Source organism: Saccopteryx leptura, chromosome 3 (genome assembly GCF_036850995.1).
Source record: "Saccopteryx leptura isolate mSacLep1 chromosome 3, mSacLep1_pri_phased_curated, whole genome shotgun sequence".
NCBI lineage: Eukaryota > Metazoa > Chordata > Mammalia > Chiroptera > Emballonuridae > Saccopteryx > Saccopteryx leptura.
This window is the reverse complement of record NC_089505.1, coordinates 67,413,527-67,438,046: the sequence shown is the minus strand read 5'-3', so window position 1 is coordinate 67,438,046 and position 24,520 is coordinate 67,413,527. Positions and strand designations below refer to the sequence as shown.

Genomic DNA, 24,520 nt, shown 5'->3' with positions numbered 1-24,520 from the left:
GGACCGCGTGGTTGCGTACGTACAGGTTTCGAACGGCATGCGGCGGCTGCCATCTTTTTGCGGGGTGGGAGACCGTGAAACCTTAGGACCGTGAAACCGCTGCCCATGTTTGTGAGTGGCGGGTGCTACCCTGAGCTTTTTGAAGTTTAGTGAAAGTTGGTTTCTTAGGTCCCATTTCACACCCCAGACAATGGAGTGTTGGGAGAGAAAATCTGGTCTTTTGCTCATTTTCTGTCTGTAAACGGCGCAGTCCAATAGAACTTGCCTCTAAATTGGAAATCTCTGTGCAAAACTGGAATAACCACTGAAGACCTGAATTTTTTACTTATATTTTATTACTTTTAAAAATACGTATCTACTGTCTACCACGTTGGGCAGTGCAGAATATAGGATATATAAATGCTACAAATTTACAGTAAGTCATTTGGAAGTTTAATTATTTAAATTTCTTTTACACAATAGCTTTGTGAATTTTGAAGGAAACGTTTTTTAAATGTTTTATTGATTTTAGAGAGAGGAAGGGAGAGAGACAGGAACATCGATCTGCTCCTGTGTATGCCCTGATGGGGGATTCAGCCAGCAACCTCTGCCTTTCGAGATGATGCTCCAACCAACCCAGCTATCCGGCGAGGGCTTGAATAATACATTTTTAATTGTAGTTGTATCAGTTTCTCTGTGGATAGTATATACGGGGACTTTTCCCTGTTTTAGAGCCTTCTTAACTATCTTTATAATTTATTTTTGGAGAAAAAAGTAATTTCTGGAATTTTTGAATGACTTGGAAAGGATTTATAATGTTAGTTTTTATTTTTTTAATACAGAGATAGAGCGAGAGTCAGAGAGAGGGACAGACAGACAGGAATGCAGAGAGATGAGAAGCATCAATCATTAGTTTTTTGTTGTGACACTCTAGTTGCCCATTGATCGCACTCTCATATGTGCCTTGACCGTGGGCCTTCAGCAGACCAAGTGACCCCTCACTCAGGCCAGCGACCCTGGGTCCAAGCTGGTGAGCTCTGCTCACACCAGATGAGCCCACGCTCATCTGGGGTCTCGAACCTGGGTCCATCGCATCCCAGTCCTATGCTCTATCCACTGTGCCACCGCCTGGTCAGGCTATAATGTTAGTTTTTAAAAAAACGCAGAATCCACAGTTGCTATCTACAATGTGTGCTAATCTATGTATAAAATTTTTTAGAAAAAAGCCTGGAAGAATATGCAAGCCCTAGTGGTTTACATCATCTCCAGGTGGTGGGAAATAGGTGTGATTTCCTTTCTGGTTTTGAGAATGCTCAATATTTTGCAAATTGTTCAGAGTAGCTGGTGAGATTTTGATGATAAGGGAAAAGCAAAGAAAAATACTGCTTCACTCTGAAAGGGTGGGGAAAATTTAGAGATGTTTAGAGCCTTAGCTTTTAAACATTTTTAAATCACAGCCCACAATAAGAAATAACATTCTGCATTCTTATCAAACACATTTCTCTCTTCCTCCCTCCCTGCCTTCCTTTCTAACTTTTAACTCTGTTTTTCTTCCTGCAATACACTGATTTTTTTCTTTTCATATATATTCTGTTTATTTTGTGGCTGGATCGGTTTTTTGACCTGCATTGTGAACAGCTGTGGTGTCCAGTAATAAACTTCAGCCAATTCTAGTTACTTCCAGCCTCTGCCAGATTTCACAGACATTATTTCCCAGTATTTCATAACAAATGCAAAAGCTAACAGACCTGGAGACATCCCCAGTGAGCACAGAAATGCCTCTCAAAACAAGACTGTCCATTATGGCACCCTCCATGGACTGAGCAGTACCATATGCTTTGGTGGTATGCAGTTGGAACTGGAGGTTTAAAAATGTTCCTCCTAGCGTGACCTGTGGTGGTGCAGTGGATAAAGTATCCACCTGGAACACTGAGGTCCCCGGTTCAAAACCCTGGGCTTGCCTGGTCAAGGCACATATGGGAGTTGATACTTCCTGCTCCTTCCCCCTTTTCTCCTCTCTCTCTAAAAATGAATACATAGAAAAATTAAAAAAAAAAAGTTCCTCCTACTGACCAGGGCTCTGACTCCCCACATTTGTTCTACATGAAGAATTAAGTGTCTACCGAGAGATTTAATTTTCATTCTCTCGTATTGAATGATGTTCAGGCCTGACCTGTGGTGGCGCAGTGGATAAATTGTCAACCTGGAAATGCTGAGGTTGCCGGTTCAAAACCCTGGGCTTGCCTGGTCAAGGCACATATGGGAGTTGAGGCTTTCTGCTCCTCCCCCCTTCTCTCTCTCTCTCTCCCCTCTCTATAATGAATAAATAAAATCTTTATATATAAAAAAAAGAATGATGTTCAGTATCTTCTCGTGCTTATTGGCTGTATATCTTCAGTGAAAGTCTATTGAAATCTTTGCCTAGTGTTTTACTTGGTTTGTCTCCTTGTTACTGAGTTATTTTGTTTGTTTTAATTTAGTGAGAGGAGGGGAAGCAGAGACAGACTCCCACGTGTGCCCTGACTGGGATCCATCCAGCAAGCCCACTAGGGACGTATGCTCTCCCCATCTGGGGCTCTTGCTCCATTGCATCAGGAGCTGTTTTTTAGTGCCTAAGGTGGAGGCTGTGGAGCCATCCTCAGCGCCCGGGACCAACTCACTCCAATCGAGCCATGGCTGCAGGAGAAAAGGGAGAGAAGTGAGAGGAGGAGGAGTGGAGAAGCAGATGGGCACTTCTCCTGTGTGCCCCAACCGGGAATGGAACCTGGGACATCCACGCACTGGGCCACACTCTACCCCTGAGCCAACCAGCCAGGGCTGTTACTGAGTTTTAAGAGGTTATTAAAAACATGTTTAGAATATGAATTCTTCAAAAAAATTATTTGCAAATGTTTTCTCTCAGTCTGTGACTTATCATCTTAATGGTGTCTTTTGAAGTGGAAAATTTTTTGTAAATCCCGATTTATCTTTTTAATAGATCATGCTTTTGGTGGGATTGTGCTGCTTTAACATGTGGTTTTGCTAAATTTTAGAATTAAGCTTTCTGTGTCTTTGGTTGCTTTTGGGGACAGATCCCAGGAGCCCCAGGACAGGTGGGAGCACCACCTGTTAGATTGAGCAAATGTGCCATTGATATCTTGGACATTTTGTTTATTTATTTACAGAGAGAAAGAGACAGGCAGGAAGGGACAGAGATGAGAAGCATCAACTCAAGGCTGTGTCACTTGAGTTGTTTATGCTTCTTGTATGTGCCTTGATGGATGGGTGAGTGGGGGGCAGCTCAGGCTAAGCTGGAAACCCCTTGCTCAAGCCAGCGACATTGGGCTTTCAAGCCACCAACAGTGGGATTCTATGATCCCGGGCTCAAGCTAGCAGCAACCCCACGCTCAAGCTGGTGAGTCTGCACTCAAGCTGATAGTTTAGGGATTTAGAACCTGTGCCACCACCAGTCTGGCTGGTATCTTAGACATTTTGGAAAGATTAAGCATGATAGAGTGGCATGTTATAATTTGCTTGTGAACTATTCTCAACTAGATCCCTTTGCGCTGTCAGGCATTTGAATACTGAACTGAATTAGAACAGGATTTCTAAATATTGTACATCAATCCTAGGGGCAGCATAAACCCAGCTTCCTTTCCAGGACGGATTTGCCTACCTTTGTCAAACCAACTGTCTGGAATTCTGGATCTGGAGCCTATTAGGTGACTCCACCCAAACCAGGCTCTGAATGAGGTGATCAAAGGTGACCTGCCTGACCTGTGGTGGTGCAGTGGATAAAGCTTTGACCTGGAAATGCTGAGGTCACCGGTTCGAAACCCTGGGCTTGCCTGGTCAAGGCACATATGGGAGTTGATGCTTCCAGCTCCTCCCCCATCTCTCTCCTCTAAAATGAATTAAAAAAAAAAAAAAAAAAGGTGACCTGAAGTGCTGGCTACCTGCTACTTACCCTTTTGGGGACTCACCCAGGCAGATTTAACCAAGCCAGTGACCTTGGAGTTTCAGCTCTTGGGTCCTTAGCATCCCAGGTCAAGGATGCTCTATGCACTGCAGCACAGCCTGGTCAGGCTTAAACTATGTGAACTTTAATATCCTGCTTTTAGTGCCTGAACACCACTTACAAAAAAGTTTCTTGACAGGAACACCCCACCCACGGTTTGGCAGAAAGCTAGAATAGCCCACACAAGTGGGTATGGCTTAAAAATGGTGCCAATTCCACACTTCGCAGCTGGAGTGAGGCAGCCTTGTCAAGGGGGCTACACCAGGCGTCACAGGCTACGGTGGGTTTGAGAAACAGGAATTTCATAGGCTTGAGGAAAAGGTTAGCAGATAAATCTCCACAAAGGTCAGCTCTCCTTCAACAGGATAGAAAGCAACATGATCCACTTGTCTGGCCATGCTCCAGCACAGCCCCTCTTCTTTCCAAGAGCCTGCCTCCACTGCAGACAGATACTGCAAAGACGACAAATTTCTTTAAAAATAATTTATTTATTTCTGATCACAAGGTACAGGAACTTGTAAGTGCAATGCCTGTGACTCACTGGCTGCGTCCCAGTATGCATCTGTGAACACCCCTGTACAACAAACACCAGGGTCATTGTGTTTCCCCGTGTTTGCTCCCATTCTAACAGCTGCAGAGAATAGTGTCTGATCATGTGGGGAGTTAATCCAAGTTTTCCAGCTTATTTGTAAATACTAAAACAGAATGACCTGTTCCAACTGCTGATTTCCTAAAACCCTCATGAAAGAGTAGGGTGACAGGCAGATTACACCGTGCAGCTCTTATGAGGCACTGAAGCTTTTTAAAAGGCCTTTCTCAAACAGCAGTGACTAAAGCCCCTCCTGTGTACCCAGTCTTCTAAGGCCCGGGATTCCTGTGGTCCCGGGACAGCCCCTGGGGGCCCCCCACATCCTAAGGCGGCGATGGAGGAAGGGCAGGCCAGGCCAAGCATGAGGAATTAACAGTCAATTTTATTGGGCTCAGACCAGGAGTCCATGAGTCTTGAGGACCTCTGTGTATCTGTCAATTTTTTTCTCTACGTTTTTTTCAGCCTGTTTCCGTAGTCTCTGTGGGGTCAGAAGGACAGAATATGGTCAGTGGCTGCTCCCTGGGACCTCCCTCACCCCAGGGACACAACTCCTACTGAAATTCCAGGCTGGGCTTTAAGCAGAGCCCTCGGGACAAGCAAGACCACTGGCGAGTGTGGTGCCCCCACCCTCACCGTAAGCTGCTTTTTCTTCCGGTAATGGATTTTGGCCTTCTCCTTCCTCTTCTCCTCCAGAGTGGCTGTGACTGCCTGGTACTTCCAACCAACCTCGTGAGCCAAGCGCCCTAGGTAGGCAAACTGGGGGTGGAGAAGAAATGAAGTTGTCAAGAAACGGGAGCCAGGCTTGGGGAAAGGATGACCACCACGAGAGGGGTGATGACCTCTATCAAAAGGTCCTGGAGCCTGACCAGGTGGTGGCGCAGTGGATAGAGCATCAGACTGGGATGCGGAAGGACCCAGGTTTGAGACCCCGAGGTCGCCAGCTTGAGCGCGGGCTCATCTGGCTTGAGCAAAGAGCTCACCAGCTTGGACCCAAGGTCGCTGGCTCCAGCAGGGGGTTACTTGGTCTGCTGAAGGCCCACGGTCAAGGCATATATGAGAAAGCAATCAATGAACAACTAAGAAGTCGCAACGTGCAACGAGAAACTGATGATTGATGCTTCTCATCTCTCCGTTCCCGTCTGTCTGTCCCTGTTTATCTCTGCCTCTGGTTTAAAAAAAAAAAAAAAAAAAAGGTCCTGGAGCCTGACCAGGCACTGGCGCAGTGGATAGAGCGTCAGACTGGGATGCCAAAGACCCAGGTTCGAAACCCCGAGGTTGCCAGCTTGAGTGCGGGCTCACCTAGTTTGAGCAAAAAGCTCACCAGCTTGGACCCAAGATCGCTGGCTCGAGCAAGGGGTTACTCAGTCTGCTGAAGGCCCGCAGTCAAGGCACATATGAGAGAGCAATCGATGAACAACTAAGGTGTCGCAACGAAAAACTGATGATTATGCTTCTCATCTCTCCATTCCTGTCTGTCTGTCCCTGTCTATCCCTCTCTCTGTAAATAAATAAACATTTTAAAAAAATAATAAAAAAAAAGGTCCTGGAGACCCTGGCCGGTTTGCTCAGTGGTAAGAGCGTCAGCCCAGTATGTGGAAGTCCCAGGTTCGATTCCTGGTCACTGCACATGGGAAGTAACCATCTGCTTCTCCACCTTCCTCCCTCTCCCTTCCCCTCTGGCAGGAGTCTTTCTGCTACCCCACTTCTCAGTTCAGAAAAATACAAAAAAGACCCTGGAAATTTAACAACCCAACTTTCTACACCAAGCTTAAATCAGAAGACACCTGCCCAGCCCCACCCCACCCAGGGCTCCGTGCTTCTCCTGGCATCAGCCAAGCCATTGGCGTTATCGGCAGTGCCCACAGTGGCATCCGCAGACCATCGTGAGAAAAAGCCATCATCTGCCAGTCTTGAGGACCTTAAGTTCACCCCCCAATCGGGTCCCCATGTCAGCCCACTCACGTAGCCTGGAACTCACCTTCCGTGTAGGCTTCAGACGCACAACTTTGAGAGCTGCAGGCACCACCATTCGCTTTTTCTGTTAGAGAAGGAAAGGGGCTTAGGGACCTGGAGTGAGGGACAGACAGGGGAGGACGACGGCTAGGGCAGGCGTCTCAGCCAGTGTTGTTCTCACGAGGGTCAAACAATGTAGGTAACCGTAGATCATCACGGACACCGCGGGGCAGTGGCTGCTGCGGGGAGGGCCTGCTCCAGCTTACCTTGTCATAGGGTGGCGGGATCCCATCGAACACCTTGAGGCGGTCCAGGGCAGCCTGGCCTCGCTTGGTCTTGTGGGGCAGCATGCCTGCAGGCAGAGGCACAGTGACCCTTCTCAGACAGGCTCCTGAGGACCCTCAGAAAGCCAGGCAAGACAGGTGGCCTCAGATGGTAGTGCATGTGGAGTCATCTCACGGTTGGGAAACTCGAACTTGAGTGGGAGAAGTCCTCATCACTGGCCACCCACCCCATCACTGCCCGCAGCCCTAGGCCAACTCACCTCGCACGGTCCGCCAGAAGATGCGGCTGGGGGCTCGGAAGTGGTAGGGCCCGCGGGAGGGGTTGGTGTTCATCCGCTTGCGGAGGAAGGCCAGGTACTTTACTGATGAGAGGGGAGGGCGTGAGGCTTCCCAGTCCCCATGCAAATGCTAGCTTCCAACCCACATCCACACCCGCAGGGGCTACTCCGGAGCTCCAACCAACATCTCACAAGTCAACCCTCTCTAGCTCTTCTCCTGTGACAGAACTTACACTTGTTTCTGTAGAAATTGCCAGAAATGTTGATGCCCTCACAGCGTACAACCACCACCTTCCGGCCTAGAGGAAAAGGTAAGGGAGGCAGTCATCTGGAAGCCATCAAAGGCCCCTCTTCCACCTGAACCACGCCCTGCCCAGTTACTGCTGAGGGCCTGGAAGGATGGATGCCCCCAGGTAGGGAACTGACCATGCCTAGAAAGCCCAGGGCCCAGAGGTGAAGCCTCTTGCCTCAAACCATAGAGCAGTGCTTGGCATAGGTGGATTCCCGATTAAGTGAACTATTAGCCCAACAGAAAAACTTTTGATCCCAGAGCCCCTAACCCCAGGGGAGCAAGGGGCTGGCAGGTCTCAGAGCGGTGCATGGGGTTGATCTCATGGTCGTGAGACTCAAACGAAAGATGGTGATTGTTGCTCATCACTGACCTCCGCTCAGAGCTCGTGTCTGGGGGAGCAGTGGGCAGACTTACCCAGCAGTACCTGCTTGGCCACGATGGCCGCCAGGCGGCCCAGCAGATGGCCTCGGCCATCGAGCACCAGGACCTGTTGAAGACAGGATGAGGCCTTAGTCACCTAGGACTTTCCGATTCCCCACCCCAAGCAGTCACTGCTTTCTAATTCTCTTTGTTTCACCTTATCCCCCAGGGTGACTCCTATCCAGGTACCAGACCTAGGAACTAGGACCCATGGCTCACTTTACAGACGAGGCCAAAAAAGCAAATGGTTGACTCGTGATTTCAATGAACGGGGTAAGAACTCCTCTCACATCTTGGCTGCTTGAAGGGCAGGAATTTTTATGCCCAGATTATAGCTTCTTCATCAAGAGTAAAAGTCCCCACTCTTATCAAGTGCTGGTTATATACGTTGTGATTGTTGGAAGGCAGAAAGATACAGAAGCTATAGCCACACTTCCTGACAATGTGACTTTGGGCAAAGATCTGCAGTTCTCCATGCTTCAACTTCCTCACCTGGAAGATGAGGATAACAATATCTGCCTCAGAAACATTGTGATCATTTTCTCAGTTACAGAAAATACAAGGGAAACTGTGCCAGGCACACAGTAAATGCAGGGACACCTTCTGAGAACTCTACCCTTGCCTCCAACCTTGATTTCTCTTTACCTACAGACCCACTGCATGAAATCCAGACTCCCACCCTCAGGACAAGGCTGTTCTAGAGTTTTCCCCACCTTCAAAAACATGTTACAGAAAAAACCACGCCACTCAGAAAGAAGCTTCTGCTGCCTTCATTGAAGACCAAGTGGCTAAGGACAAAGGATGTCCCGGGGCTGTGGTGCATTTTATCCGTCCTATTTCCAACAGCAACATTACTTCAAAGCATCCATAAAGCCCATAAGCAAAGGAAAAAGCAGTTCATTCCTGAAAAAGCTCCATAAGCAAGAGCTCTTTCAACCCACTGGGTTTCGTGCTAAAATACCTAGAAATGCAGGGGAAGCCTAATTAGCGCAGCCCCAAGAGGGAGCAGAGCAAGGCATTTTTGAGAAGAATGAAAACACCCTCCATTTTGGCCAATTTTGGAGGGCTTCTCAGCCGCTTTCCACGTGCTTCCCATTCACTGGAAACACACGGATTCAATTCAGCCTCTTACCGGCCGATATCAAGGTAAACAAGGGCTAGTTCTTAAAAATAGCTCTTTCTGGGCTGAAAGTCCCCCATAATAGAGGAACGATGTCGCATTTACCCAGCCCTGAGTACAAAGACAGTTTCATTATCTCTAATTCCCCACTACAGAACTGTCTCAACCCTTTTACTCTTCGTTTTTGCTCAGCTATCGACTTTAAGTTTTGCTACATACGTACAAAGGGGCAAAGGACCCAACCCCATTTCAGTCTGGATCCCACCCGGACCCTCGTCGTCGCGACCCTCGAGGAGCCCGCACCTGACCCTCCGCCATCTTCGGCAGCCGCCTGGAAAAGAAGGAAGTGTTGGCGCAGGGTTTCTTATTCCTTGTAACAGGGGCGGTGAAGTGACGCAACATGAACCATGTGGACAGCTTTGTATTGTTTCATTGGCCAGAGAATCATGCGCGTGCGTATAGAGGTTCTATTAGAAGGCGGGCCGTCTCCTGATGGTCCAATCCAGGAATCGTTCCCCAAGGACCTCGGCGGCCATGATTGTGCGGGGCGAGCGATCACGTGGTGTGGAACGGGCTCTGGTGGGGCTGGGCCCGTCCAGCCTCTGCCGCCATATTTTTGAGGGACTAATATCCCTCGAGCATAGCGTCTGACATGGTGGCGCAGGCGTCTGACGTGGCGGGGCAGCGCTGTAACCCCTTCAAGAGAGAACAAGCTGTAGGACACGTGGTGGCCCGCAGGCCGTGTCAGGCGCCTCTTATGAGTTCCCAGATCAGAGCGATTATCTACTGAGGCTGTCTCGTGTCTTCTCCCCCATTGACCAGGAGCCCCGGGAGGGCTGAGCTGCTTCGGACTCTGGGGCCCAGCATTGCCCTGCACTGTCCCGGGGTCCCAGGAGGCCTCAGGAAACAGGTATTGAGTGAAACACTGCATTCACTGAAAACACCAAGACTCCAACCCCAATCGTCCCATCCACAGACAGGCCTGACCAGAGCTGGTAGAAAAAGGATGATTTATATACACTTTCCTGCTGACGAGGGCTTTGTACAGAGGGGGGCAGGTGGGGCTAGGGTCGGCGCTGGGTGCTGGCGTTGCCTCCGTCCTGGGGAGAGAGTGACAGGGGCAGTGCTGCCGAGGAAGGGACCAGTCTCTAGCTGACCTCCTCCGAGTCCCGGCTCTGTGTCCTCTGGCAGGTGACTCCTCTCCCTGGGCCTCAGAGTCCTCTGCAAAATGGGGTAATAGATGCGTCTGTCTCACTGGGCTGTGGGGATCCGTGGACAGAGGAAAGGGAGGCGGCAAGCTCAGGGCCTTCATGGACTTGGTGCTGAAAACACCTCCTCGCCCAGACAAGCACTCCCGTGTCAGGGCCTCGCTGCCCAAAGACTTCTTTGCAGGGGCGGACGCGTCCCAGGTCTGCGCTTGCCGAGGAGGCCACGGTCCCAGCCGCAGGAATACCAAAACCCCACGTGTGGCCAGTGCGCCTGAGTTTGAAGTTTTCCCTGATTTTAACTTAATAGTATGGTTATTGAGAGAGTGGGGAAACATGTTAGCAGGGACAAGCCACAAAGAAAACGTCTCGATGTATTTCTTTTCAAAAAAATTGTAATAAAGGTCTGTTCCAAAACAAGTGCTGAAATGAAAAATTATTAAATTTAGAAACTGATCCTCGATCCAGTTATTGGAAAACTGTATATTTCAAACAGCTTAATCAGGCAAGTCTCCTTTTGCTACTGTACACTTCATGAAATCTAAGTACAGGTCAAGTATTTCTGATAAAAAACGTAGCCTCTGAATTGAGATGTGCCGTGAAGGTAGCATACACACGGATTCTGAAGACTTGGTATGAGGAACAGATGTAAAAGTCCTGGCCTCGCAGATCAGTTCGTGTCCTCCTGATACATCAAGGTTGCAAGTTTGATCCCCAGTCAGTCAGGGCACATGCAAAAATCAACCAATGTGCCTGGCCTGTGGTGGCGCAGAGAATAAAGCATTGCTGAGGTCACTGGTTCAAAACCCTGGGCTTGCCAGGTCAAGGCACATAGGAATGCTGCTCATTCTCTCTCCCCCCCCCCCCCCCCACCAAAAATCAATAAATAAAATCTTTTTAAAAAATCAACCAGGCCTGACCTGTGGTGGCGCAGTGGATAAAGTGTCGACCTGGAAATGCTGAGGTCGCTGGTTCAAAACCCTGGGCTTGCCTGGTCAAGGCACATATGGGAGTTGATGCTTCCAGCTCCTCCCCCCTTCTCTCTCTCTCTCTCTCTCTCTCCTCTCTCTCTCTCTCTCTCTCTCTATCTCTCCCTGTTCTCTCTAAAATGAATAAATAAATTTTTTTTTAAAAAAATCAACCAATGAATGCATAAATAACTTGGAACAACAAAATCAGTATTTCTTTCTCTCAAAGCAATCAATATATTTTAAAAATCTCTCTCTCTTTCTTTCTTTTTTTTTTAGTGAGAGGAGTGGAGGCAGAGAGACTCCAGCATGCGCCCTGACCGGGATCCACTCAGTAAGCCCACTAGGGGGCGATGCTCTGCCCATCTAGGGCCCTTGCTCCTTTGCATCTGGAGGCATTTTTAGTGCCTGAGGTGGAGGCTATGGAGCCATCCTCAGCACCTAGGGCCAAATTGCTGTAATTGAGCCATGGCTGCGGGAGGAGAAGAGAGAAAGAGAGAGAGAGACACACACACAAGAGGGGTAGCAGTGAAGAAACAGATGGGCGCTTCTCCTGGGTGCCTGACCCCGAATCAAACCCAGGACTTCCACACGCCCAGATGACGCTCTACCACTGAGGGAACTATCCAGGGCCTTAAAAAAATTTTTTTTTTCTTTTGACAGAGACAGAGAGAGTCAGAGACAGGTACAGATAGGGACAGACAGATAGGAAGGCAGAAAGATGAGAAGCATCAATTCTTTGTTGCGGCCTCTTACCCTGTTTCTCCGAAAATAAGACCTCGTGCAATTTTTTTCAAGCTTAGGAATATAAGGCCTCACTTGAAAATAAGACCTAGCGCGTCTTTAGGAGCAAAACTTAATATAAGACACTGTCTTATTTTCAGGGAAACAGGGTAGATTGTTGTACATGGAAATAGAGTCACAAGAAATTCTTGATGGAATTCAGAGTTTGGCTGGTTATGCTGATGTTTGTGATGACATGACTACAGTATATTAATAAATGTTGATTTTTTTTTTTTTTTTTTTTTTACGGAGACAGAGAATGAGTCAGAGAGAGGGATAGACAGGGACAGACAGACAGGAATGGAGAGAGATGAGAAGCATCAATCATTAGTTTTTCATTGCGCATTGCAACACCTTAGTTGTTCATTGATTGTTTTCTCATATGTGCCTTGACCGTGGGCCTTCAGCAGACCGAGTAACCCCTTGCTGGAGCCAGCGACCTTGGGTTCAAGCTGGTGGGCTTTTTGCTCAAACCAGATGAGCCCGCGCTCAAGCTGGCGACCTCGGAGTCTCGAACCTGGGTCCTCCGCATACCAGTCCGACGCTCTATCCACTGCGCCACCGCCTGGTCAGGCAATAAATTTATTTTTTTGGTTCACCACTAAATGTGAATTCTTGTTCATGGAAAAATAAGATATCCCCTGAAAATAAGACCTAGCGTGTCTTTAGAAGCAAAAATTAATATAAGACATTGTCTTATTTTCGGGGAAACACGGTAGTTGTTCATTGATTGCTTGTTCTTTGATTCCTTTCTCATATGTGCCTTGACCCCGGGGCTACAGCAGAGCGAGTGACCCCTTGCTCAAGCTAGTGACCTTGGGCTCAAGCCAGGGACCTTGGGCTTCAAGCCAATGACCTTGGGGTCATGTCTATGATCCCACACTCAAGCCAGCGACCCTGCGCCCAATCTGGGTGAGCCTGCACTCAAGCCGTTGACCTCGGGGTTTTGAACGTGGGTCCTTCATGTCCACTGTGCCACTGCCTGGTCAGGCCTTAAAAATCTTTTTAGCCTGACCTGTGGTGGCGCGGTGGATAAAGCATTGACTTGGAACGCTGAGGTTGCCGGTTCAAAACCCTGGGCTTGCCCGGTCAAGGCACATACAACAAGCAATCAATGAATAAAGTGAAGTAACTATGACTTGATATTTCTTGTTCTCTCCTCTCCTCTCTCTGTAAAATCAATCAATAAAATAAAAAAAAAATCTTTTTAAAAAACGGATGTAGCCTGACCAGGTGGTGGCGCAGTGGATAGAGCGTCGGACTGGGATGCCAAGGACCCAGGTTTGAGACCCCGAGGTCGCCAGCTTGAGCATGGGTTCATCTGGTTTGAACAAAAGCTCACCAGCTTGGACCCAAGGTCACTGGCTCCAGCAAAGGGTTACTCGGTCTGCTGAAGGCCCGCGGTCAGGGCACATATGAGAAAGCGATCAATGGACAATTAAGGTGTTGTAATGTACAATGAAAAACTAATAATTGATGCTTATCATCTCTCCGTTCCTGTCTGTCTATCCCTCTCTCTGACTCTCTGTCTCTGTAAAAAAAAAAAAAAAAAAAAAAAAAGGAAAAATAATGGATGTGTAAAATATACCATTAATAGTTTTTTAAAATATTGATTACATGTTGAAATAACATTTTGAATACACAGGGTGAAATAAAATAAATTATTTATGCCTGACCAGTGGTGGCACAGAGGATAGATCATCAACCTAGGATGCTGAGGTCCCGGTTGGAAACCCTGAGGTCAGCTTGAGCACGGGATCATCCACATGATCCAAGGTCGCTTGCTTGAGCAAGGGGTCACTGGCTGGGCTTGAGCCATTACCCCTCACCCACATCCCCCCACCCCCCGCATGTACCAGATGAAATCAATGAACAATTTAAAGTGAAGCAACTACAAGCTGATGCTTCTCACTCTCTATCCTCTCTCTCTTCCTTCTTGTCTCTCAAAATATAATAATAATAAAGTACTTGTTTCTTTTTTTTTTAAATAAAATTTTTAAAAATTCTTGACTTTAAAGAGAGGAAAGGAGAGAGAAAAAACCATCAATCTGTTGTCTCACTTATTTATGCATTCATTGGTTGTTCATTATTTGTGAACTCACAACCTTGGTGTATTGTGATGATGCTCTAACCAACTGAGCTACTTGGCCAGGACCTCCTTTATTTCAAATATGACTATGTGTGGCTTCTGTTCCATTTCCTTGGGCCCATGTTCCTCTGAGGGCTTTACATGTGTCACTTCACTTTACCTCTAGACAGCTCTGTGGCAGAAGGACTATTATCAGTCTTTAGTACAGATAAGGAAACTGAGGCAGAGGAGTGAAAGTCACAGCTGCCAGAACCAGACAGCCCAAAGTCAAATCTTGGCTCTGCCACTCACAAGCTGTGTGACTTTTGGCAAATTATTTACCTCTCTGGGCCTTGGTTTCAGCTTCTGTGAAATGGGGATAATAATGGCACCTCCAGTTGGTGAACCTGTGGAAACCCTCAGTGCAAGGCCTGTGTCCCTGAGGCACTATGCACGTAAGTAGTTACTGTGAAATGTTTCTAGTTAGATCCTTTTGGGCCTCTGTGGACCCAACTATAGCCTCCCTTCTTCCTCCCTCCCAAGCCCACCGACCTTCTGCCCCCACACCTGTTCTGGGTTCTTCCTTCCATCGCAGGCCTCCCACAGCTCGGTGCTGCCCTGGGAAGGCAGTCTCAGTTCCCTTGACTGGCATCTAAGCCTAGATTTTCCTGTGTGCTTTTCAAACCCCCACCCACACCTGCCTCAGGCTGGCTGAAGTTACTGGAACACCTTGAACTTTGTCCAACCTGGCAGGCTTTGCACAGGCTGCCCCCCTCCCGATCCAGAAGAGGACTGTCCCCAGGCTTGCAGATTCCTGCATCTAAATATTTCTGTGAGGGCCCCTCATGCCCACAGGTCCCGCTGGGCTCACTGTCTTTTCCTAATCTCCCCCTCCCTGTCCACCCAGTCACTGGGCCAGACCCAAGGTGGTCTGTGTCACCCTTCAAGCCTGTCAGTCTCCAGCCCTGTCCCTCCTGACCCCTGGCAGCCCTCCCTTTCTCCATCCCCGTGGCCCCAGCCTGGCTCAGCCCTTGTCCTCCTTCCCTGGACACTCACCCAGCCTCCTCTTTGGCCTCCAGGCCCCTTCTTCCAGTCTGTCCCCATCATGGCCCCAGAGGGGACTTCCTGCATCCAGAGCTGATCCACCCCTCCCTTGTTGCCAGCCCTCCACACACACACAAAGAGTTCCCAGTTTGGTGAAGACTCACCAGGATGAGTCAGTGCTCCTGGGGTCTGGAGGCAGGGAGCCCCCTGCGGCCTCCCCAGGGTCAGCCACAGTTGGGCAACTGGGGCCTCCGGCCGCCCCTCAGCCCTGCCCAGGCCCTCTGCCCACCCTGCTGGCTCACCTGCTCCCCAGGGTAGGGCGTCCTCCACCTCCTCCTTCGCCAGTCCAGGCACCAGGCGGCGGCCAGCAGCAGGAAGGCCATGGGCAGCAGCAGCAGCAGCAGCAGCAGGAGCAGCAGAGAGGCCTGAGGGGCTGGCAGGGCTGTGGCCTCCAAGGCCCTGGGAATCCTTGAGGGCAGCAGGGTGGAGGAGTCTGAGGAGAGAGAGGAGCCCAGGTGACCAAGGAGAAGGGTCAGGCTAGGGAGAGGCCTTTCTGGTGCTGGCTGTGTGATCTCTGGTGGGCTGCCAGCCTCTCTGTGCCTGTCTTCTGATCAATAAAATGGGGACAGTCATTATACCTACATCCTAAGGTTGTCACAAAAATTAAATACATAAACAGAGCTTGGAACAGTGTCTGCCACCAGAAAGTTCTCATTTTTTATTTATTTGTTGATATTTTTATTTAAAAAAATGTTTTTCTTCTTTTCCAAGTGAGAGGAGGGGAGATAGAGAGACAAAAACCCCAATGGTGACCCACCCAGCAACCACCATCTAGGGCCAATACTCTGCCCATTTGGGGCCATGCTCACAACCGAGCTATTTTTTAGCACCTGAGGTAGAGGCTCCACAGAGCCATCCTCAGCACCTGGGGCTGATGCACTTGAACCAATGGAGCCATGGCTGCCAGAGGAAAAGAGAGAGGGAGAGAGAGAAGGGGGAATGGGAGGGGGAGGGGTGGAGAAGCAGATGGTCCTTTCTCCTGCGTGCCTTGACTGAGAACTGAACCCAGGATGTCGATATGCCAGGCCGATGCTCTATTCACTGAGTCAACCAGCCAGGGCCATTTGTTGATTTTTGAGAGAAAGAGTGAGAGAGAAGGACATTGACTTGTTCCACTTATTTATGCATTTAAAAATTATTTATTGATTTTATTGAGATGACTGGCAAGAGAGAGACAGGAACATCAATCCATTCCTGTATGTGCCCTAGCCAGGGATTGAACCCACAAACCTTGGTGTTTTGGGATGATGCTCTAACTAACTGAGCTACCCTGCCAGGGCCTAGGTTGCATATTTTATAACTGAACAAATGTTTCTAGTGCTTCAATGTTCATTTGTTTATTCCTCTTCTTCCCCTGATACAGTCTATGAGCTGCATGTGGGTGATAGATATGTTATCTGTCTTATTTATTTGTTTATTCCCAGAGCCTACTACTTAGTGGTCACTAGATCATATAAGAGTTTAATGTAGCCTGACCAGGCGGTGGCGCAGTGGATAAAGCTGCGAACTGGGATACAGAGGACCCAGGTTCGAGACCTGAGGTCACCTGCCAGCTTGAGCACGGGCTCATCTGGTTTGAGCAAAGCTCACCAGCTTGAACCCAGGGTCGCTGGCTCGAGCAAGGGGTCACTCGGTCTGCTGAAGGCCCATGGTCAAGGCACATATGAGAAATCAATCAATGAACAACTAAGGAGCCACAATGAAGAATTGATGCTTCTCATCTCTCTCCCTTCCTGTCTGTCTGTCCCTATCTGTCCCTCTCTCTGTCTCTGCCACACAAAAAAGAGTTTAATGTACATGAATTATATAAACAAACAGATAATAAACAATAAACGATGCCATGTATGAAGCTCTTTTGGCTCGCAGAGCCCACACCATCTGGTCCCCTTTGTTTCCTCTATACCTTCATCTCTCACTCTCCCCTCACTGGCTCCAGCCACACAGGCCTTTTCACTGTAGGCAGGATTCTGCCTCAGGGCCTTTGCACTGGCTATTGCCTTGTTTTCTACTTTCTGTGACTTTCTAACCAACTACCTTGGACTGTGATTCCTGTTTTAATTGCCTACATGGGCTCCTTGCACACAGATATTTTCCTGTTTGTTTGCATGTTTATTGCCTGTCTCCTGATTAGAGTGTCTGTCTACCCTACATGTGAACAAACTTGGGGTCTTTTACTGTTCTGTGTCTCCAATGTCAGGCACCAAGGAAATGGTTAATAAAATTTGGTTGAGTAAATAAATAGTTAAAAATGTAAATATGCCTGACCTGTGGTGGCGCAGTGGATAAAGCGTCGACCTAGAAATGCTGAGGTCGCTGGTTCGAAACCCTGGGCTTGCCTGGTCAAGGCACATATGGGAGTTGATGCTTCCAGCTCCTCCCCCCCTTCTCTCTTTCTGTCTCTCCCTCTCCTCTCTAAAAAAAAAAGAATAAATAAAAAAATTTTTTTTTAAAAAATTATAAAAAAAAAAGAAAAAAGAAGACTGCATTTTAAAAAATGTAAATATAGCCTGACTGATGGTGGCATAGTGAATAGAGTGTTGACTTGGGACGCTGAGGACCCAGGTTCAAAACTCCGAGGTCGCCAGCTTCACTGTGGGCTCACTAGCTTGAGTGCGGGATTCCTGGCTTGAGCATGGGATCATAGACACATTCCAGGGTCACTGGCTTGAGCCCAACACACACTTGCTTGAACCCCAAGATCACTGGCTTAGGCAAGAGGTCACTGGCTCGCCTGGAAGCCCCCCACACCCTGGTCAAGGCACATACATATAAGAAAGCAATTAATGAACAACTAAGGTGCTGCAACTATGAGTTGATGCTCCTTATCTCTCTCTCCCTTCCTGTCCTTGTCCCCCCCTCTAAAAAAATGTATATATAAATGACAAACAAAGTTAGATATGAGTGAGAGAGATTGAAATGGAGGGAGAAATTGAGAAAAATCTACTTAGGTTGAGAGCTTTTTTAAATTTCTCTCTCACTGGCCCTGGCTGGCTGAATCAGTGGGTAGAGTATTGGCCCAGCATGCAGACATCCAGGTTTGATCCCCAGTCAGGGCACACATAAGAAGTGACCATCTACTTCCCTTCCCCTCCCACTCCCCCTTCTCTCTCTCTTTATCTCCCTCAGCCAGTGGTTTGATTGGTTTGAGTGTCGGCCCAGGGCATTGAAGATAGCTCAGTTGGTTCCAGCATTGGCCCAAGATGGGGTTGCAGGAGTCTGTCTGTCTGTCTCTCTCTCTCTCTCCCCTCCTCTCATTTAAAAAAATAAATAAAATTTCCCTTTCAGAACTTGACAGACCTAGTAGACAAACTTGACAAGGACCAAAAGACTCTGAGTAACACCATAAGAAGGTGGACAGAATATAAAACCCTGAACAAGAGTGAGTTTGCCTGACCAGGAGGTGGCGCAGTGGATGGAGCCTTGGAGTAGGACATGAAGAACCCAGGTTTGAGACGCCAAGGTTGCCAGCCTGAGCGCGGGCTTATTTTTTTTGAGCAAGGCTCACCAGCCTGAGCCCAAGGTTGCTGGTTTGAGCAAGGGGTCACTCAGACTGCTGTAGCCCCTCCAACCCCCACATCAAGGCACATATGAGAAAGCAATCAATGAACAACTAAGGTGCCGCAACAAAGAATTGATGCTTCTCATCTCTCTCCCTTGCTGTCTGTCTGTCCCTACCTATCTGTCCCTCTCTCTGTCTCTGTCACAAAAAAAAAGTGTGTTTACCTTTTTTCTTTTTAACTTTTTTTAAATGGCTACTAGAAAGGACACACTCAAACAACTGGCTTGTCATATACTGTTGTACGGCTGCCTTAGAGAAACAGGAAGGGAGTGCTGTCCCTTCTCAGAGATGGTCAGCTGGGGCTTGGAAAGGGGAATGACCTGGGGGGAACTTGCCCAAAGTCACGCAGCCCAAGGGAGCAGGCGGGGTCTGAGACGCCTTGTGCAGAGGGGGCGGGGCTGTGGGCAGCTGGGAGGGCTGGGAGCCTTTACCGGGCTGACACTGCAACTCCAAGCACCCAGAGAAATTCCAGTGGGTGATCCAGGGCTTCAAGGCCACCAGCTGCTCGGAAGTGTCCTGCAGGAGGTGGGAGATGTTGGTCTGGACGAAGCGAAGACAGCTGGGGAGGGGCTGGGGGCAGGGGAGGGAGATGTCACCACAGTATCACCCCCTGCATCTCAGCCCAAGGGCCTTCCCTGCTCAGCGACACCCAGCAACGGAGCCCAGGACAGCCTGCGTCCAGAGGGCATTTAGATCCTCTCCTTCTCCTGGTTGCTCTGGGAGAAACCCCCGTAGCAACGCCCTGCAGCAGGGCCTGGGGAATACCGTAAACGCAGCATGGGTGCACTGGGCTGGCCCCGCCCCACGCTCCTGCGCTTAGAGAAGTGCTATTCCCCAGCAACGGGTCCCAGTGGGACTGGGGTTCCAGCCACACACCCTTTGAGTTCCTCCAGACTAAAGAAATCTCCAGGGAGGATGAACGGAGCTTCGTTTCCCACTCTCTAGGAAGACATCTCGCTCCCGTCACTTGTCCCCCAAGTTCAGGGCTGACCTGGATGGCACATGAGGTGACAAAGAAGATCTCGGTGTTGACATCCTCCAGCAGCTTTTGCATCTGGGACCCAGCCACAGACTTGAGCCGTTCCATCCAGCGCTGGGCCAGGACTAGACGCCAGAAGGCCCCGCAGAGCTTGTCCTGGGGAGAGAGCCCAAGCTCTGGGTCCCGTGGGCAGAGGGGCCGGGGCCCGGACTCCGATTTTGAGGGAGGAGGAGGGGCTGGGAGCCGGACTCCCTGGTCTGAGGGGGGCGGGTCTGGGGGGCCCGGACTCCCGGGCCTGAGGAGGGAGGGGCTGGGGGTCAGGACTCCCGGGCCTGAGGGGGGAGGGGCTGGGGGTCAGGACTCCCGGGTCTGAGAGGGGAGGGGCTGGGGGTCAGGACTCCCGGGTCTGAGGGGGGAGGGGCTGGGGGTCAGGACTCCCGGGCCTGAGGGGGGAGGGGCTGGGGTCAGGACTCCCGGGCCTGAGGGGGGAGGGGCTGGGGGTCAGGACTCCCGGGTCTGAGGGGGGAGGGGCTGGGGCAGGGCTCTTGGGTCCCAGGGGAGGTGGAACTGGGCTGGCAAACTAGCCAGGACCCCTTAGGAATGGCGCATCTAGAGTCTCTTTCCTACCTCCATCCCAGGCCCCTCCCATCTGTGACTCACGTCCTGCAGGTTGGAGGCGACAGTGACGGGGTAATCTTGAAGCAGGTAGTCAGACTGTGGGAGAAAATGGATTCAGGCTGGACTGAGGACAGGAGGAAACAGACCTATGAAGAGAGACCCAGGGAGAAGGGGACAGGCAACCCCAAAGACAGAGACCCGGACGGGGGGAACTCAGACTCAGCGCCAGACCCTCAGCCTGAAAAGGGACAGCAGAAGAGGACGGAGCCGGGCGCTCACCAGCTTGCGGATGGTGTCGGCGAAGGTGGAGGAAATGGGGCTGTGGCGGAAGGAGCAGTCCGAGGCCCCGCCGGGGCCGGGGCTGAGCAGCAGGAGGAGCAGCAGGGGGGTCTGTGGGGGAGGGGTGCCTCTATTGACCCTCACCCCTCCTTTTCCGGGGCTCAGTCCCTCTATTTCCCGGTCCCGCCTCAGGCTCTCTCATGGCTGCCCACCTCTGACCCTCTGTCCCTGTTTTTCTCTCTGCTTTTGTCCCACGCTGTCCAATTTCCAGTCTCCTTGGTCTCAGTCCCCCAAGTTGCCCCATTGATCTCGGTCTCTGCTCCTGCCTGGAATCTTCTCCTCCCGGTCCACCCTCTACCCCTCTGTGCTCCTGTCTCCCATTTCTCCTTCCATCTGGGTCCCCTCTGCCCCGTTTGTGCCCACTTCCCACTGTTTCTTCCCTCCACCCTGTTCGTCTCCCTCCACCCTGTCCACCTCTCCGACCTCTGTCCATCTCCCTTCACCTCTGTCCATCTCCCTCCACCCTGCCCATCTCCCTCCACCTCTGTCCATCTCCCTCCACTCTGTCCATCTCCCTCCACCTCTGTCCATCTCCCTCCACCCTGTCCATCTCCCTCCACCTCTGTCCATCTCCCTCCACCCTGCCCATCTCCCTCCACCCTGTCCATCTCCCTCCACCTTGTCCATCTCCCTCCACCTCTGTCCATCTCCCTCCACCCTGTCCATCTCCCCCTACCCTGCCCATCTCCCTCCACCCTGTCCATCTCCCTCCACCTTGTCCATCTCCCTCCACCTCTGTCCATCTCCCTCCACCCTGTCCATCTCCCCCTACCCTGCCCATCTCCCTCCACCTCTGTCCATCTCCCTCCACCCTGTCCATCTCCCTCCACCTCTGTCCATCTCCCTCCACCCTGTCCATCTCCCTCCACCCTGCCCATCTCCCTCCACCCTGTCCATCTCCCTCCACCCTGCCCATCTCCCTCCACCCTGTCCATCTCCCTCCACCCTGCCCATCTCCCTCCACCCTGTCCATCTCCCTCCACCTCTGTCCATCTCCCTCCACCCTGCCCATCTCCCTCCACCTCTATCCATCTCCCTCCACCCTGCCCATCTCCCTCCACCTCTGTCCATCTCCCTCCACCCTGCCCATCTCCCTCCACCTCTGTCCATCTCCCTCCACCCTGCCCATCTCCCTCCACCTCTGTCCATCTCCCTCCACCTCTGTCCATCTCCCTCCACCCTGCCCATCTCCCTCCACCTCTGTCCATCTCCCTCCACCTCTGTCCATCTCCCTCCACCCTGCCCATCTCCCTCCACCCTGTCCATCTCCCTCCACCTCTGTCCATCTCCCTCCACCCTGCCCATCTCCCTCCACCCTGCCCATCTCCCTCCACCTCTGTCCATCTCCCTCCACCCTGCCCATCTCCCTCCACCCTGTCCATCTCCCTCCACCCTGCCCATCTCCCTCCACCTCTGTCCATCTCCCTCCACCCTGCCCATCTCCCTCCACCTCTGTCCATCTCCCTCCACCTCTGTCCATCTCCCTCTACCCTGCCCATCTCCCTCTACTGCTGTCCATCTCCCTCCACCCTGTCCATCTCCCTCCACTTCTGTCCATCTCCCTCCACCCCTGCCCATCTCCCTTCACCGCTGTCCATCTCCCTCCACTTCTGTCCATCTCCCTCCACCCCTGCCCATCTCCCTCAACTCTGCCCATCTCCCTCAACTCTGCCCATGTCCCTCCACTTCTGTCCATCTCCCTCCATCCTGCCCATCGCTCCCACCTCTGTCTCTCTTCCCTCCACCTCTCTGCATTGCCCCACCTGTCTGACCATCATGACACCTCCCTCCTTTCCCCCACCTTGACCCTCAGGGATACGCACAGTTGGGCTCCAGGCTGGTGCCAATACTATCATCTCCGTCGGAAGCCCCTCATGCCTGTGGCCGGATCTTGGAAGGGACGGAAGAGTGGGTCTTGGGTCTCCACACCCCAGCCCTTCCCTCACTCGCTCCTCCCTTGGCCCCTTGATGTGGCTAAGTTTCCGCCTCCTTCTTACTCGGGTTTCCTGCGTGCGCCCCATTTACGGCGAAAACTCCTCATCTCCCTTTCCAAGAACCCCGACGACCGGTCCCCGGAACCCTCCCCAGGCAGGGGCCCAGGAATCCGACCCCCACTCCTCTTCTCTCAGGCCCAGGATGGGCACCCCAGCCCCGCCCCTCGGGGACCCGGAGCCCATTTCTCTTCTCGCACCAGGCTTTCCCCCCAGATGGGTGTGGAAGGGGCCAGGCCGGGTGACAGTCAAAGATCGAAAGTGAAAGAAAATTTTGGAGGGGGATAGTGAATGGGGGTGGATCTTTCTGAATCAGGGGCGCCACCTAGTGGTTACTCACGCCCCAAAGGGCGCCTCCCCCAGGAGGGCTGAGTTTGGGTCAATTCTCCCGCGGAGAAGAGACTGAATGAGGAGCTGGGGCTGGAACCCGGATCTATCTTTAGCTGGAACCAATGCACTCAGGGCGAGGAGGAGGTCCCCCTAAGCCCTTCATCTTCGCCTTGAACCTTACTCCCGCCTCCTACCTTCTGTACCAAGATGCTGAGGCCCAAAGCCTTGGTATGGACTTGTGCCTCTTGTCCTCTCACTGCCCACACAGTCCAGTCCATCAGCAAATTTGTTCGCTGACCTTCAAAATGTATCCATAGTCTGTCCAATCACTTCTCACCATCTGCTGCCATCACCTGAGATCTGCCACCGTCTTCTACCTGAATACCGCTGTGGCCTCCTCTCCTGGCCTCCGCCTTCACAATCCGGGTGTGTCCTGTCCCCTCCTCCGCCCCGGTCTCCCAAGCACCACCCTTTCCTTTCTCCCTCTGTGCCTCATGTGCAGCCAGAGGAAGGCTGTGAAGACCTAAATCAGCTCTTCTTTCTCCTCTGCTCTAAACCTTCCCCTGCTTCCTGCCACTCAAATGAAAAGACAAGTCCTCACCATGGCCCACACAGACTTGCAAGATCTAGCCACGTTGCCTCTCTGCCTTGGCCTCCTCTCTGAGCCTGAGACATACACACTCCTGCCCCAGGGCCTTTGCACTGGCAGATCCCTCAGCCTGAATACCCACCTCCAGATACCCACCTGACTCACTCCCCCCCCCCACATTGCTTTCAGGCCTTTGCTCAAACACACAGGCAGAGCCTTCCCAGTCACCTTTGTCCAAATTGTACACCTGCTTTGCTCTTTCCCTTGTCACTTATCACCTCTTGACACATAGTGCACTTACCTTCTTCATTGTCCCCCATTGGGACATCAGCTCCGGGATGATGGTGGGTGTCTGTTTACCCTGCTGGATCTCTAGCATCTAGAATTGTACTTGAATCACAGCAGGTGCTCAATCAATATTTGTCAAGTAAATAAGTAAATGAACAAATGCATCCTGGCTTCTTTCCTTCCTCATTATTGTTGTATATAGAGACCACATCTGGTCTTTTTTTCTGTTTCCTGGGAGACGACCTCTGAGTTCTTGGGAATTTCCCAGAGAAGGGATAAGAGTGTCTGCTATTCATAAGGGATCCCCTGACTTCACTTAAGTTTATGCTAATGAGATTACTTGAGATGGGGGCTGGTCAGCCCAGAAAGACCAATCACAATTAGTGTTAGGGCTTTTTTCTCCCCCACTTTTCCGAGTGAGAGGAGGGGACAGAGAGACAGACTCCTGCATGTGCCCCGACTGGGATCCACCTGGCAAACCCTGTCTGGGGCCGATGCTTTGCCATCTTGGGCCATGCTCACAACCATGCTAATTTTAGCACCTGAGGCAAAGGCTTAATGGAGCCATCCCTTGCACCCAGGGCCAATGTACTCATATCAATTGAGCCACGGCTATGGGAGAAGAGAGAGAGAAGGGGGAAGAGGAGGTATGGAGAATCAGATGGGCGCTTCTCCTGTGTACCCTGACTGGGAATTGAACCCAGGACATCCACACACCAGGCCGATGCTCTACCACTGAGCCAACCAGCCAGGGCCTACAGTGTTTGGGGCTTTGAGATACAGGTTT

General features: G+C 50.9%; 2 protein-coding genes, 1 long non-coding RNA gene and 4 other non-coding genes across 13 annotated transcripts; 1 reads left to right on the top strand and 6 right to left on the bottom strand.

Moving 5' to 3' along the window:
• Window positions 1-4,927: 4,927 nt before the first annotated feature.
• RPL13A (ribosomal protein L13a) lies at window positions 4,928-9,271 on the bottom strand. 2 transcript variants are annotated; one of them, XM_066373986.1, is made up of 8 exons: window positions 9,216-9,271; window positions 7,787-7,859; window positions 7,314-7,379; window positions 7,063-7,164; window positions 6,785-6,870; window positions 6,544-6,603; window positions 5,199-5,321; window positions 4,928-5,043 (listed from the first exon to the last, which is right to left on the bottom strand). In XM_066373986.1, the coding sequence occupies exons 1-8, from the start codon at window positions 9,228-9,230 to the stop codon at window positions 4,957-4,959; spliced, it is 612 nt and encodes a 203-aa protein (XP_066230083.1). In that variant the 5' UTR covers window positions 9,231-9,271; the 3' UTR covers window positions 4,928-4,956. The 2 variants fall into 2 exon arrangements, with proteins under 2 accessions (XP_066230083.1, XP_066230084.1); XM_066373987.1 differs by lacking the exon at window positions 9,216-9,271 and adding an exon at window positions 8,506-8,532.
• LOC136401519 (small nucleolar RNA SNORD35) lies at window positions 6,385-6,471 on the bottom strand. The gene has a single exon (XR_010750550.1). It is a non-coding gene; the product is annotated as a small nucleolar RNA SNORD35 (small nucleolar RNA).
• Window positions 6,673-6,743, bottom strand: LOC136401500 (small nucleolar RNA SNORD34). The gene has a single exon (XR_010750534.1). It is a non-coding gene; the product is annotated as a small nucleolar RNA SNORD34 (small nucleolar RNA).
• Window positions 6,941-7,025, bottom strand: LOC136402060 (small nucleolar RNA Z195/SNORD33/SNORD32 family). The gene has a single exon (XR_010750957.1). It is a non-coding gene; the product is annotated as a small nucleolar RNA Z195/SNORD33/SNORD32 family (small nucleolar RNA).
• On the bottom strand, window positions 7,662-7,745 carry LOC136402061 (small nucleolar RNA Z195/SNORD33/SNORD32 family). Its single transcript, XR_010750958.1, has one exon. It is a non-coding gene; the product is annotated as a small nucleolar RNA Z195/SNORD33/SNORD32 family (small nucleolar RNA).
• Window positions 9,272-9,777: 506 nt separating the features above from the next.
• Window positions 9,778-19,014, top strand: LOC136399126 (uncharacterized). The gene is made up of 3 exons (XR_010750100.1): window positions 9,778-9,822; window positions 14,300-14,391; window positions 18,326-19,014. It is a non-coding gene; the product is annotated as an uncharacterized lncRNA (long non-coding RNA).
• Window positions 9,816-23,267, bottom strand: FLT3LG (fms related receptor tyrosine kinase 3 ligand). Of its 6 annotated transcripts, none has more exons than XM_066373982.1 (8): window positions 23,051-23,267; window positions 22,359-22,425; window positions 20,476-20,586; window positions 20,206-20,292; window positions 19,591-19,734; window positions 19,031-19,169; window positions 15,283-15,473; window positions 9,816-10,133 (listed from the first exon to the last, which is right to left on the bottom strand). In XM_066373982.1, the coding sequence occupies exons 2-8, from the start codon at window positions 22,389-22,391 to the stop codon at window positions 9,924-9,926; spliced, it is 915 nt and encodes a 304-aa protein (XP_066230079.1). In that variant the 5' UTR covers window positions 22,392-22,425; window positions 23,051-23,267; the 3' UTR covers window positions 9,816-9,923. The 6 variants fall into 6 exon arrangements, with proteins under 6 accessions (XP_066230079.1, XP_066230080.1, XP_066230078.1 ...); XM_066373983.1 differs by lacking the exon at window positions 23,051-23,267 and adding an exon at window positions 22,727-22,773; XM_066373981.1 differs by lacking the exon at window positions 23,051-23,267 and adding an exon at window positions 22,533-22,719.
• Window positions 23,268-24,520: the final 1,253 nt, after the last annotated feature.